Source organism: Mobula hypostoma, chromosome 18 (genome assembly GCF_963921235.1).
Source record: "Mobula hypostoma chromosome 18, sMobHyp1.1, whole genome shotgun sequence".
NCBI classification, from domain to species: domain Eukaryota; kingdom Metazoa; phylum Chordata; class Chondrichthyes; order Myliobatiformes; family Myliobatidae; genus Mobula; species Mobula hypostoma.
Genome location: NC_086114.1, coordinates 50,862,461 through 50,877,929, shown reverse-complemented (window position 1 = coordinate 50,877,929; position 15,469 = coordinate 50,862,461). Strand labels below are relative to the sequence as shown.

General features: G+C 43.1%; 1 protein-coding gene across 1 annotated transcript in view; it reads left to right on the top strand.

The window, feature by feature from the left end:
• LOC134358527 (RNA-binding protein with multiple splicing 2) overlaps positions 1–15,469 on the top strand; it is a 128,317-nt gene that overhangs the window by 67,653 nt on the left and 45,195 nt on the right. Inside the window, exon 4 of the mRNA XM_063070851.1 lies at positions 13,010–13,072. Coding sequence (XP_062926921.1) covers positions 13,010–13,072 — 63 coding nt within the window. The remainder of the gene's footprint in view (positions 1–13,009; positions 13,073–15,469) is intronic.

Genomic DNA, 15,469 nt, shown 5'->3' with positions numbered 1-15,469 from the left:
CTGAGCAAATGGGATATGAAATGCATTGGAGAAACTAAAATTGGGCAATGAGTTACTAAGAACTGTGGTAAACCATATATATAGTAACTGGGTTACCTGTCTGGACACGCCCCTCTGCTGACTGCTCCTGTGGCTCCTCCCACAGACCCCTGAATAAAGGCGATTGTGCCACTGCTCCTCCTCCTCAGTCCAGGGCAGATACTCAGCATGGACGTTGGTCCATTTACTGTTAATAAAAGCCTTTCAGTATTTACTCTACTTCCAGTCGTTTGGAGTAATTGATAGTGCATCAAGAACATAGAATATTACAGCACACTACCAAGCCTTTGGCTTACTATGTTGTGTCAATCTTTCAACCTACTTGAAGATTAATCTAACCCTTCCCTCCAACATGGGAGTCCATTTTTCTATCATTCTTGTGCCAAAAGTTTCTTAAGTGGCATGCTATTCCTTGCACAAACCCTTTTTTTAAAAAAAAAACTCGTTTCTGACACCCCTGCCCCCATACTTTCTCCAATCACCTTCAAATTATGCCCCCTGTATTAGCCATTTCCTCCCTCGAGGGTTGGTTTGTGTACTGCTGGAAAGGGGGTAAAATCTTGGTACTAATTATAAAATTGGAAATGGTGTACAACATTCCCAGCAGGCAGTTGACTTCTCGTCTGGGAGGTTGCAAGCTTTGCGGTTCAGTGGTCGGTGTGGGACAACTGAATGAAATATCCAGAAACTAATTCTAATTAAACCCACCAACTCTGCTGGCAAGAGCTGAAGAGAGACCTTTAGCTCCCGTGTAAGAGGGAGGGGAGGGGAAAGGAAGAAAGCTTTAATGAGACTGGAATGCTCTATAAGGCTATTTGTGGCAACTACATTAGTGAAAACACCGCAGTCAAAACTTGAAATACATCCTTAATGAAGAAATCCACTTTGCCGAGATCAAATGGGCTATGCTCTAATACTTGATTCTGAATCGAAGTCGGTTTGTGACTTTTGAAACTGAGTGCCTCAGAAACTTGTCCCTAATTCTGTACTTGTGCTGACCTTGGCCATTTAAACCCTCCATAAAGGGGAAGGTGGGGATTTTCAGATTTAATATCAAAGTACATGTGTCACTATTTACAACCCTGAAATGTTTTCTTGTGGACGTGCACAGTTGACTCGAGACCCATGGAATCAGTGAAAGATGACACCCAATAGGACGGGTAAACATCTGATGTGCAAAAGGCAGTAAACTGTGCAAATACAAAGAAATATAATAAATAAGCAGTAAATATCAAACATGAGATGAGTCCTTGAAAGTGAACCCATAGGTTGTGGGCACAGTTCAGTAATGGGGCAAGTGAAGTCCCCCCCTAGTTCAAGAGGGATAATAACTGTTCCTGAACTAGGTGGTGTCGGTCCAGAAGCTGCTGTCCCTTCCAGCAGCGAGAAGAGCATGGCAAGGGTACTGGGGTCCTTGATAATGGATCAGGACTACCACCCTACCAATTCCTGTGGCTATCTTGACTATACCTCTTCCCACTCTGTCTCCCGCAAAAGCTTTTTTTTCCCCCTCTCTACTCCTTCGTCTCCGCTGCGTTTGTTTCCAAAATGAAGCTTTCCTTTCCAGGATGTCAGAACTGTCGTCCTTCACAGGATGGGGTTTCTGCTTTCACCTGCATATCCATTTCCCAGAAACCAGTGCCCACCCCATCCTTCTGTCGCCTTAACTGTGATATGTCGTTGCCTATCGTCCCATGAACCTCTGCATCCAACACGTCAAACCACCAAGCACACCTTTACCTCCTCCCCCTCCCCCCACCCCACTCCTGCTTTCCACAGGGATCACTCCCTCTGATTTCTTGTCCATTCATTCTTTGCACTAATCCCCCTGCAAGTGGCCAAGTGCTACACATGCCCATTCACCTCCTCCCTCACTTCCATTCCGAGCCCTGAACACTCCTCCCAGGTGAGGCAACAGTTTATCTGCAAATCTGCTGGGGTTGTCTGGTGCTCCTGATGTAACCTCCTCCACATTGGTAAGACCCATTGTAAATTAGGGGATTTTTTTTTTAAAAAAGCACCTTTGCTCCATCTACCTAAAGCGGAACTTCCCTCTGATCTCTTGCTACTCAAATGCCTATCACCTTTCCCTGGTGCCCCCTTTCCCTCTCTCCTATGGGCCCTCTTTTCTCTCCTATTAGTGATTCCTTCCTTTCCAGCCCTTTACCTTTCTTACCCACCTGCCTTCACCCATCACCAAGCTATCCTCCTTCCCCTCCCCCCACCTTTCTATTCTGGCGTCTTCCCCATTTCTTTCCGGTCCTTGAGGTATCTCGGTCCAAAACGTTGACTTTGTTCACTTCCCATAGATGCTGCCTAACCTGAGTTCATCCAGCATTTTGAGCGTTTTGAATTGAATGGACTTGACTTTATTTCTTGCACCCTTCACATACATGAGTAAAAATCTTTACGTCTGTGTCTAAATGTGCAATCATAGTAATTTATAATAATTTGTAATAGAACAGTCAATGTAATGTAGAGTACACTCGAGTCAGCGTGAGTTCATCAGTCTAATGGCCTGGTGGAAGAAGCTGTCCCGGACCCTGTTAGTCTTGGCTTTTATGCTGTGGTACTGTTTCCTGGATGGTAGCAGCTGGAATAGATTGGGGTGACTTAGGTCCCCAATGATCTTACGGGCACTTTTTAAACACCTATCCTTGTAAATGTCCTGAATCATGGGAATCACAACTACAGATGCTCTGGGCTGTCTGCACCACTCTCTGCAGAGTCCTGCGATTAAGGGAGGTGCAGTTCCTATACCAGACAGTGATGCAGCCAGTCAGGATGCTCTCAATTGTGCCCCTGTAGAAAGGTCTTTAGAATTTGAGGGCCCATACCAAACTTCAACTACCTGAGGTGAAAGAGGCGCTGTTGTGCCTTTTTACCGCACGGCTGGGTGTACACACAATGGATGCTGCTGTCTTGAGACAACGCTTTGTGTAGATGTGCTCAGTGGTGGGGAAGACTTTACCAGTGATGGACTGGGCTGTATCCATGACTTTTTGTAGGATTTCCACACAAGGGCATTGGCATTTCCAAATCAGTCAGTAGACTCCACTGCACATCTATGGAATTTTATTTCTAGTTTCTGATTTTTTGTGAATTGTTCTCATTTTGGCATGTCATTACACAAAAGCATCCACTGAAGTTTCTGCACTTCTGGTTTGAAACCAATTTTTTAAATCCTAGCTTGCAAGTTATCTCACTGAATTGCTTCCATTGGATTCTATAAAAACAAATACTTGCATTAGTGTCAAGATGGCTCCAGTCATTTTGTGATTTATTGAAGTGGGTGTTTAATTGATCAGTATCCAAGTGGACTGCAGGACATTCTCAGTTTCTCAAGGGGAGTGGTATTGTGGTTTTGATTCTCAGCAGGGAGTACAAAAGTCTGGCCAAAGAGAAATATGCAGGAATATTCTCTCAAATGTAGGCAGGGCTGCATATATTACTCTTCTAAGTAAGCCTAATGGGGATGATTGGAATTTCACTTTTGAATAATTGGTATGGGAGCATTACAATCTACAGGGAATATATTCTGTAGTAAATGTTTCAAATTGCTCATTCTTGGAACAAAGCTGGTTAGATTTTTGGCTGCCAGCAAGATGGATGATGGTTTTGCATCATAGGATTATGCAGGGGCAACGGGGTCATATTTGTGGTCCTTTGGGTGGGGGATATCCAATGGGTGCCATTGGCCAACTGTTGAGGCCTTGGGCTTGCACAGACTGGCTTGTGATGAGATGTTATCCAAGCAATTCTGCTGGAGAAGGTTCTTGCTGGAATTTATTTATGTTGTACATCAGAAGATTCTTTACTGACCTTGGCACTGAAATGGCTTGGGTGGAGGAGTTTGGCCCACACTGGATAGAGACCAGTGGGTCTTTTGCATGGGCTCCCAACCTGTTTTATGCCATTAAGCAAGGGGTCATGGACCCCAGGTTAGGAATCCCTGCTCTAGTCAGAGATCCTCTGCTTCATCTATAGCTTTCAGATTGGGAGTGGTTCTGCAAGCCAAAGTGTCATAGTAGTCAATAATTCCACATGTTGAGTCACTAAGCTGGCAAATAACGATGCTTGTCCTTATCTAGTTTAAAATGCCAGATCAAGGGTGTCCACTGCTGTTCTTTGACCCGGCAATTTCTTACCTGTTATGTGTCTCTGGGTGGTAAAGTCAACTCCGAGCTACGAAGGCAGAATGACATTCAGATCTGTCGGTGCTGGGGTTGTTCAGGAGGCTCCTAGCATATATTATGGAGTAAACATGTACTTACTTTCTTACAATTTGGCTAGAGTGGGGAGTGGGTAGCCGTTGCACACAAGCTATCGGACTTAACAGCGATGTCTTGATCCAGTGAAAAGTGTGATTAATAGCAGAGAAGGCTACATGGGAGATCATGTGCCCATTGGCTTTCTCCTGGCTGTGGTCCCAGTCCCAATACTAAGCCTGCCCCCTGACTGAAGCTATTCACATCAGAGGTACAAATGATGGAAGCCAGTGATCTCCAATACTGGTTACTTGAAGTAAATGACTCGTGCTGGCTCAGAACTAATTGGACAAGAGTTCAAGAGTCATGATGTAATATTGTATCTCTAAAACCCTGGTGAGACGACACTTGTAATATTGTGTTCAGTTCTGTTTGCCATATAGGAATATGGAAGCTTTAGGGATGGTCAAGAGGAGGTTTGCCAGGATGCTGCCTGGATTGGACAGTGTCCTGGATTGGAGAGCTAGAGGTTTACTCTGGAGTGAAGAAGAATGGTAGAGGTGTACAAGATGAGCAGAGATTGAGTGGATAGCCAGAGATCTCCCCCCACACCCCCACCCAGAGTGTAAATGGCTATTATGAGGGAGGTGTAATTTTAAGGTGATTGGAGAAAAGAACAAGGAGGATGTCAGAAGTAACTATAACTTTGCATAAAGGGCAATTACTCCACATCTGAAATTGGGTTCTTGCTCCCACATCTGTAGATGTTTTGGGGTACTGGACCTCAATGTCCCCTGCTTTGAATGGGGTGAGGCTGCTGGTATTTTTCTGGGTTACTATAGGGGAAAAGTCAAAAACCTCAGATACTAAACACTTCCAGAATAAGGTCTTAAGACCTGTGGAAGTTCTCCCTTGAAGGAAACCTCCAAACCATTGGGTCCAGAGTTTAACGGACATTTAAAACAAATGGTTCCAGTGTAACTGGGTAAAGCTTTTTATTTGTCACGTGTGCGCCAAATTGTGAGGTCATGTGAGGTTTAAAAAGGGTCTGGTGTTTTTCAGCTCTCTTTCGGCAGGCTGCAGTCAGCACAGCCAATAAAAAAGGTGTAAACAGAGTGACCATTGTTAGAGCAGGGTGATACTGCAGTGATCTGGCTTTGGCAACAGCAGGCGGAGCTTCTAGATGGGTTTCTAGTAAGTTTTTTGGTACTTGGCTAGTGTACGAAGAATAGGTCTGGAGGTGGTATGTTCCTTATGAGATGTGGGAATTCTGGGAGACTTCCACTCTCCCTGATAACTAAACTGTACAAAGTGCATCGAGCTGCAGCTCCTAAGAGACCAGTGTCAAGGAACTGGAGCTGCACCTCAATGACCTTCGGTTCATGTGGAAAATGAAATAATAGATGGGAGCTACAGAGAGGTAGCCACCTCTGTATTGTAGGAGGCAGGTACCTGGGTGACTGTCAGGAGAGGAAAAGGGAATAGACAGCTAGAGCAGTGTTACCCCTCTGGCTGTTCCCCTCAATATGGATACTGCTTTGGGTACTATTGTTGGGGAGGGGGGAGGAACCCCATTGGGGAAGCTGCAGTGACCAGGTCTCTGGCACTGAGTCTGGCTCTCTGACTCAAGCAAATGGGGGTAATAGAGGAGTGCAGTAGTGATAGGGAATTCCACAACTAGAGGAGCAGATAAGAGCTTCTGTGGATGTGGAAGAGACGCTCGGATTGTACATCGCCTCTCAGATGTCAGTGTCAGGGAAGTCTCAGGTTAGATCCAGAGCAATTTTAAAGGGGGAGGGTGAACCGACAACATAGGAAGGGAAAAGGAGGAGACCTTGAAGAGGGGATATAGGGAGTTGGGCAGAAAGCTGAAAAGCAGGACCTCTAGGGTAGTAATCTCTGGATTGCTGCCTGTGACACATACCAGTAAAGATGAGAAAAGGATGATTTGGCATGAGAGTGAATGTTGTGGCTGAAGAACTGGTGCAGAGGGCAGAGTTTCAGGATTCTGGATCATTGGGCTCTCTTCTGGGGAAAGGTCAGACTTGTACAGCTGAACCCAAGGGGAGACCCATATCTTTGTGGGCAGGATACACCCTCTGGGGAGGGTTTAAACTAATTTCACAGGGAATTGAGAACCAGAGTGATAAGGCTGAGGATAGGGCAGTTAGTATAAAACTAGATGCAATGTATAGTGAAACTGAGAAAGGATAGGCCAATGATTGGACAAAATTGCAGGCGGGAAATGATTTGAAGTATAACAGCCAAAATCAAAGGATGGTAAATATGGGACTGAAGGTGTTGGCTTTGAATGTCTGTTACGTGGAATAAGGCAGATCTTGTAGTGCAGTTGGAGATCGGCAGGTATAGTGTTGTGGGCATTGATTCATGGCTGAAAGAAGATTATAGTTGGGAGCTTAACATCAAATGATGTACAGTATATCAAAATGACAAGCAGGTAGGTAGAGGGAGTGGGGTGCTTACATTAGTTTAAAAAAAAAAGTGTATATATGTATATGTGGGTCTATATTCTGAGAAAGGGGTGACAAAAGATTGGAAAATAGGGAATCCTTGTAGGTAGTTAGAAACTGCAAGGGTAAAAAGACCCTAATAGGGGTTGTATACAGGCCTCCGAACAGTAGCCAGGATGTGAGCTACAAATTGTGGCAAGAGATAGAAAAGGCTTGCTTTTTTTTAATAAAAAACAATGTTTTGATAATTATGGAAGATTTCAACATACAGGTAGATTAGAGAAAATCAGACGAGCTGGATCCCAAGAGGGAATTTATAGAATGCCCAAAAGATAGCTTTTTCAAGCAGCTTGTGGTTGAGCCCACAAGGGGAATGGGTATTGTGTAATGATTTGATTAGGAAGCTTAACATAAAGAAACCTTTTAGGAAGCAGTGTTCATAATATGATAGAATTCACCCTGCTGTTTAAGAAACTAAAATGTGATTTATCAGTATTACAGTGGAGTGAAGAGAATTGGAGGCATGACAGGCACTGGCCAAAGTTGATTTGGAAGAGGACACTAGCAGAACAGCAATGACTGGTGTTTCTGGGGGAAATTTGGATGCTGCAAGAGCGATACATCTCAGTTGAAGTATTCTAAAAGGAGGATGAGGCAACCATGGCTAATGGAAGTAAAAGACTGCTTAAAAGCTAAGGTGAGGGCATGTAGGGAAAAGTTAGTGGGAAGGTAGAGGATTGGGAAGCTTTTTTAAAATCAACAGAAGGCAACTAAAGCCATAGAGAAAAGATGAAATGGGAAAACTAAACAAGTATTTTGTCAGTCTTCATTGTAGAAGAGCCCAGCAGAAGTGAATGTCATTGCTATTACTAAAGAGTTGCTTGGTAAGGTGAAAAGGCTGAAGGTGGATAAGCCACCTGGACAAGGGTCTGAAAGAGGTAGCTGAAGAGATTGTGGAGACTCTCATAATGATCTTTCAAGAATCACCGGATTCTGGAATGGTTCTGGATGACTGGAAATTGTGAATGTCACTTTAAGAAGGGAGGGTGGCAAAAGAAAGGTAATTGTAGGCCAATTGGCCTGACTTCAGTGGTTGGGATGGTGTTGGGAACCTATTAAGGATGAGGGATTAGGGTACTAAGAGGCCCATGATTAAAAATTGTCCAGAGTCAGCATGGTTTAAGGGATAATCTTGCCTGACAAATCTGTTGGAATTTTTTGAGGCAGGATAGACAAAGGAGAGTCGGTTGATGTTTACTTGGATTTTCAGAAGCTCTTTGACACAATTTGCATATGAGGCTGCTTAACAAGCTAAGTGCCCATGATACTAGCAAGGATAGAAGATTAACTGACAGGAGGCAAAGCGTGGGAATAAGGGGCCTTTTCTGGTTGGCTGCCAGTGACAGGCTGCAGGGGATCTGAATTGGGACCACATTTCACAATATGTCAACAGTTTGAATGCCAAAATTGATGACTTTGTGGCCAAGTTTGCAGATGATACAAAGATGGGTGGAGGAGTAGGTAGTGTTGAGGAAGCAAGGAGTCTGCAGAAGGACTTGGGCAGGTTAGGAGAATGTGGAAAGAAGTGGCAGATGGAATACAGTGACAATTGTATGGTCATGCACTTTGGCAGAAGGAATGAAGGTGTTGACTATGTTCTAAATGGAGTGAAAATTCAAAACTCTGAGGTACGAAGACTTGGGAGTCCTCTTGCAGGTTTCACTAAAAGTTGAATCGGTGAGGAAAGCAAATGAAATGTTAACATTAATTTTGAGAAAATCATTGATTAGAGTATTGAGTAGTTTTGGGCCATTTGCCTTAAGAGATGTGCTGCCATTGGAGAGGGTCCGGAGGAGGTTCATGAGAATGATCCCAGGAATGAAAGTGTTAACACGTAAGGAGTATTGGATGGCTCTGGCCCTGTATTCAATGGTGTTTAGAAGAATCGGGGAGTGGGAGAGGAATTCCGTTGAAAGCTTTCAAATATTGAAAGCCTAGATAGTAGTTGTGGAGAGGGTGTTTCCTCTACTGGGAGAGTATAGGACCAGATGGCACAGCATCAGAATTGAGGGATGTCAATGTAGAACAGATAAATTTCTTTAGTCAGAGGTTGGTGAATCTGTGGAATTTATTACCACAGATGGGTCTGCAGGCCAAGTCATTGTGTATATTTATGGTGGAGGTTGGTGGGTTCTTGTTTAATCAGGGTGTCAAAGGTTACGGGGCAAAGGCAGGGCAATGAGATTGAGGGGGATCATGTGCCACAGTAACATAGCGGTTAGTGCATCACTATTGCAGCCCAGAACATCGGAGCCCAATCCTGGTGTCCTTTGTAAGGAGATTGCTTATTCTCTTCGTGGAATGCTTGAGTTTTCTCTGTGTGCTCCAGTTTCCTCCCACTGTCCAAAGACTTGCTGGTTAGCAGGTTATTTAGTCATTGTAAATTGTCCCATGATTAGGTTAGGATTAAAATGGGGGGTGAGGGGGTTGCTAGGCAGCATGGGTCAAAGGGCACTCTCTAAATGAAGAAATCTGCCATGATGGAATGGTGGAGCATTTTCTGGCTGAATGGCCTAATTCTGCTCCTATGTCTTGTGGTCATAAAACAATACATTTCGCTGTTTTTCAGGTTGGTGTACATGTGGCAAATAAAGCTCCTCTTTATTTAAATGGCTAGCTGATATTCTGTATTGATTCAGTGGACCAAAGTGTCTGTTTCTGTGCTGTATCATTCCAACTTGTTGAGAAAGCAGTGCTATTCTTTATAAACCAATACTTGTCAGCCTGATTTGAGTGTAGGCTGTGTTGCCACTCTGTGAACCATACACAAGGAAAGTGGTTTAGGAAGTCAGCAAATGGACAGGAGATGTCAGGCAAAATCTTTTTATCTGGACTAAAGGATTGGCTTTGAGGGCACTTTTGTGACTGGCTCTTTTGTGGCAGCTGAAATAACTGTTTTAAGTTTCCATGTGATCTGCTTGCGTGGTTTTGCCTTTGACAGAAAAGGAAGTATTGCATTGGCATTGGAAACTAATGATGTTCGGGGATGAACTTAGAATTGTTGACAATCTAGTTTAACACGAGTAGGAAGATTTGTTTGATGGGGATTCGAAGGAGGATGAGGACCCAGAGCACCAATTACTGGAAAATGCTAGAATCTGTTGTGTGATAACATCATTTTGCAAAGAAGTCACTGTTTATGAAGGGGAAGCACTTAGCAAAATTAGTTAGAGGATGTAATTAGTAGGGTAGATGAAAGGGAGCCGGTGAATGTAGTGTGTGTGTGTATTTTTAAAAGGCATTTAGTTAAGGTACTAAAAGTTATAGAACAAGGTGCAGGGCAGAGGGTCAGTGGACAAGCGAGGATCTATAAAGTTAGCAAGGGGTTGCTGGGGATTGGTGCAGTGTGTTTGACTACTTACGATATCCTTAAATTAAGCGACTGGCTGCAAAGCAGCAGATTTTGCTGATCCCCTCCCACTAAGGCGAGGGCATGGAATGTGTGAATTATCAGCCTGGGGAAGTGTTTCGACCTGGAACATCCAACAATTCCTTCCCGGCCATCCCCACAGATGCTGCTTGATGTGCTGAATTCCTCTAACAGATTGCTGGCATATGGAACACACAATGCTGAAGGTCAAAATGCGGCAGGTCAGGCAATATCTGTGGAGGGGAATAAACAGTCGACATTTTATCAGTGCTCAAAAGGTCTTGGCCTGAAACGTTGACTGCTTAATCCCCTTCACAGATGATGCTGACTTGCTGTTTCTCCAGCATTTTGTATTACTGGAGGTTTCCATCATTTTCGGAATCTCATGTCCTGATATGTAAAGCATGGTAGATTGGAATGGCAAAAAGATGGCAGATAAGTTATTTGGGTCATCCATGTAGGAATGGTGTTTAAAGATTATGATGTTAGTACTTCAAGTTCTTGCCTTTGCCCAAGAGCATAGTGACAGCAGGGCAAGACATTTGGCCCCATATCAGTCATACAGCATGAAAGCAGGCCTGCAGACCAATTGATCCACACCAAGGTTCCCATCTAATTTAGTCCAATTTGTCCCATGCCCCACTAAACCTTTCTTACCCCTGTACTTGTCAAAGTACCTTTTTAAATATTTCTGCCTCATTCACTCCTGGAAAAAGTTGCCCCTCAGGTTCCTATCAAAGCTCTTTCTCTATCTTCCCCCCTGCCCCCCCCACTTAAAGCTATGCCTGTAGTTGTTAATTCTACTCTATTCATTTTGTAACTTTCTTGCCCCTGCCACCTCACCAACTTCACGCCTCTTGATTCCCTTAAATCCTTTGTCCTGAATATACTCTCCAACTGAGCCTCCACAGCCCTTGGTTTCTAATTGCAGAAATTGAGCAGCAAATTCAGAAACTTTTATTTTAAGCTCAAGAATCTGACCGTGAAATAGTTGAAACAGATCTTTAATGAGCATGGTTCACAGTACGTATTATCAAAGTGTGTATACATTCTACAACTTGAGATGTGTCTCCTTGCAGGCAGCTACAAAGAAACCCAAAAAGAACCCATTTAAAAAAAAACTCGTACACCCAATTTGCAGAAAGGAAAACAAATTGTGCAAACAAGGAAAGTAAGCAAATAGCATTCAGAACAAATGAGTCCTCAGACCGAAGCCGGGAGCAGGCCTCGGCCTCAGATCAGCACAGAGCCGAGTAAACGTTGTGGAGCAGCGAGCAGAACTGGCCTGACCCTTGCCTCTTGTCCGGACCCCCTGTCTTTTCAATCCACCTGGCCTGATGTTTAAATTGTTCAAACATTGGATTGTTCCTCACACTAGGACTAGGATGACTGTGTGAAGCACAAACATCATGGGCGGTTGGCCAGATGGATGGCTGTTCTGTTGTGCTCAAGGATGCACAAGGTGCTGAAGACCATGGTGACAAGTCCCTGAAAAATTACCAAGCAATTGCAGGAGGCAGGGAAGGGGCTGACAGGCTGATAGCAGCGCTTGGTTCTAAAAGTGGCATCTCAAACCATGCAGACTTCTAAAACTGGGTAACATTCAGTATTTGATCAACTTCTGAACAGTTGTAAGGTTTTATTTTTACCAGTTCTATTACTTGGCCAAGATGGATAAAGTTGCCAAGCAGGTAACAGAGCTTGGTTTTGACAAGAACTTGCAGTTTGTGTGCTCCTACCACTTTGTAACATTGATGCTCGCCATCTGCCAGAATCTCCCCCAGGGTCTTGTTTAATGTTTTCTCAAGATACCAGGAAGTGGCATTTCAGCCCACCGAAATGCTACTCGCCATCTGATGTCTGTTTACTGAGTAATGCAAGTCTCTCCCACAACTCCTTCAGATATTCTGGATCCTTGACCTTTGTCATTAGGGATATGAAAATATTTTACTTAATATATCTTTCTGGCCCAATGAGCACTCACTGCCCAATTGCATCCATGTAACCCATTAACCTACAGATCTGTATGTCTTTGGAACGTGGGAGGAAATTGGAGCACCTCGCCATTGTGGGGAAAACATCCAAACTCCTTACAGTAGTTGAATTGAACCTGGGTCACTGTCACTGGAGCAGCGTTATGCCAACTGCTGTGCGTGCGTGCGTGCAGCCCTGATTAGTGATAATATTAAGTAATCTTGTAACCAAAGAATAAGGAAGGATCACTAACTTGGAACACTGAGTCATGGTCTCTGCCTGTCCGGAGCATTTCCAGACTTACTTTCATTCAGCCCCCATGGCGCTCTCCTGGGTGGGGGGGGGCGGGTTGGAAACACTCTGGGAAGGAATAGAAGTCTGATATCCTAACATGAGCCTATTCACATGCGCTTTAAAGTAATTATGTGGATGGACCTAACCTTCAATAGGAGCTCTATATTTTCAGTCTTGTTTCACAAGAAGCTGTTCCAGATGCCTAATCCTAAAGCATTCCATTTATCAAATGTTCTTCCTGTCCAGCTGTCAACTGTAAGCACATTGTCCTAAGGTTAACCTAATATATATTCCTTCCATATGTATCTCCTCATTTGTTATCTTGTATTTCAGCACCTCGCAATATGAAAATGGAACTTGTACACTTTAGTCATAACAAGTGATGGTTTACCAGAACTTTTCAATGAAAGTGGATATCACCAGAGGATTTCAGTGAGGCGGTTATGCACCATGTGATGTCGATTTAAATTAATTGACTATTTCCAGCTTCTTAGCAGCTGACAAGTGATATTTTGCCTTAATAAGGGGGTATTTGATTAGAATTTAAATATGTGGCATTAAATTATTTAATCACTTCCCTATTTCTTTTCTAGCCAGTTGGTTTTGTAACATTTGACAGCCGATCTGGAGCTGAAGCAGCAAAGAATGCATTAAATGTAAGTAACAGTCTGTTTGATGTATCTTGGGCTATTTGAATAATCAAAAGGGCCTTTCATACTATATTAAATTCCTATTGTGTTCTTGTCTACTTGTGGTCACCTTCACAACGTGTCCCATCACTGAATTGTGTGAACTTCCTTCGATCACTTTCAATTATACACCAACCCAGTGTCTACACAGAATTTTTAGTGAAAATGAGACCATGTGTGTTCCAAGCCTTGCAGAATGCTTTTTGCACAAGTTGAACTTGCCAAGTCTACTGTCTTGGTTGGAGGCGATGAATACTTTAATCCTATTGGGTTAGGGCAAAGTTAGATCATGTCTTGGAATATCAGATGTCCTTGTAATGTCTTGAGCTGATGTGGAAATATTCTAGATGGGCTCCATGATATAATATCATTGGGCAAGTAATTTGGTACTAGGACTACTGGCCCAAAATTGGAATAATCCTAATCTTGGCTTCTACACTGTGGAATTCAAAGCTGAAATGTGGTACCAATGAAGGTAATGGTGGCCGTGAAACAGATTGTTAGTGAAATAGACAAATCCAGAAGATCATTTGGACTAATGTCTTTTAGGTGGCCATACTCTTGTATTATTCCTTTATAACTCTTGACGTTGTAGGCTCGATAGCTGAGAAATCAAACAAACCCATCCACTGCCACTTTCACTGTAAGGTGAGATTTAATGCCCCACATTCTCCTACAGCCCTTCTGGGGTGATTTCCAGTAGCCAGTGAGCCAGCTCCTTGTGATGTGGGAGGAAATTGGAGCCTCCAGTTAAAACAAACAGGAGATCAGGATCAATCCTATGTCTGTGGAACTGAGGAGGCAGCTGTTCCACTCATCCCATCCTTTTGGAGTTTGAACTGTTCTTGCCAATTCTGACTGCTATAAACTGTCAAGATGACCTTGCCACAAGTAATGTGATTAACCCTTGAATGGATCCTGTGGTCCAGCAAACCATTTGGTACAAGGGTAATGAGGGAGGAGTGTTAAATGTACTGACATTGGAGAAGGGTCAAAGGGGGTTGACGAAAATGTTTCTGGGATTGAAAGGCTTGTATAAGCAGCATTTGATGGCTCTGGCCTGTATACACTAGAATTTAGAAGAGTTGGGGGGGGGCGGTGAGAGATCTCGTTGGATCCTATCAAATGTTGAAAACCCTTGATAGAGACGATGTTTCCTGTAGTGGGGGAGTCTCAGACTAGAGGGCACAACATCAGAACTCCCAGATCTCCATTTAGAACTGAGATGAGGAATTTCTTTAGCCAGAAGGCGGTGGAATTTGACACAGGTGGCTGTGGAGGTCAGGTTATTGGGTATACTTAAGGTGGTGATTGATGGGTTCTTGATGGGTTGTTCTGTGAAAGGTTACAGGGAGAAGGCAGGAGAATGGGGTTGAGAGGGAAATGGATCAACCCCATGATCAAATGGCAGAGCAGACTTAAGCCAAATAGCCTGATTCTGGTTTTGTGTAAGTCTAGTTGACTACTTCATCCTTTCCCTCAGATTTAATTAACCAAGCATCCAAATGGATGGCTGAGGCAAAACAGGATATGTCAGATGGTGCTCAATACTGTAGCAAAGATCATAGGAAGCGCACAGATGAAATTTATAGAAATTGGTGAATTGAAAAAATATGAGAAAATACTGGTACAAAGCCTTAAGAGTGGGGCACATTGGAGACGAGTATTGGTGGTGTCAAGAGGAATCTGCAGCTGTCTTCAGGGGGGCAATGCTGTACTGTACTGACATTGGGGGAAAAGGAACTACTATATGAATTACTGTTTGGCATAAAACTAGCAAGTGGATTAATACCTTTGAAAGTAGACTTACCTTCATCTAGTGTTATTTATAACAGGCTACTAAAACAAAGTCAGTGGCAGACCATTTACAAATGATAAATGATGATTATAAGAGCAGTATCAAAAGTTTAACAGCTAATATTGTTATATTATAATGTGAAACAAATGGTAGGCCAGTAACTTTAGTGGTGGGCAAATTATTAATAATACTGTGAAAACTAGATATTGGTTTGTCAAGAATAATTGCCATGGTTTAAAATCAGTAAGTTAACTTTTAAGATTTTGAAGTAGTTTAGATTTTTAACAGATTTTCACAATGTCCTATTGGACATTGGGACAAAGTGATTTTGTATATATAATAAAAACACTGGATTCAAAATTGTTCAATGGTAGGAATGCAAGGATAATTGGATGATTTTGCAACAAGTTTTCCAGTGCAGTTTCATGGGGAGCATAGCTGGTGCCTGGCTGTTTCTACGATTTAAAGTTTTGTCAGCTGACATTTCCTAGAACAAAAGCTGCAGGTGATTGACATTTGACTGCAGGAAATGCATGGACTAGTCAGTGACTAGAGAAAATGACAAT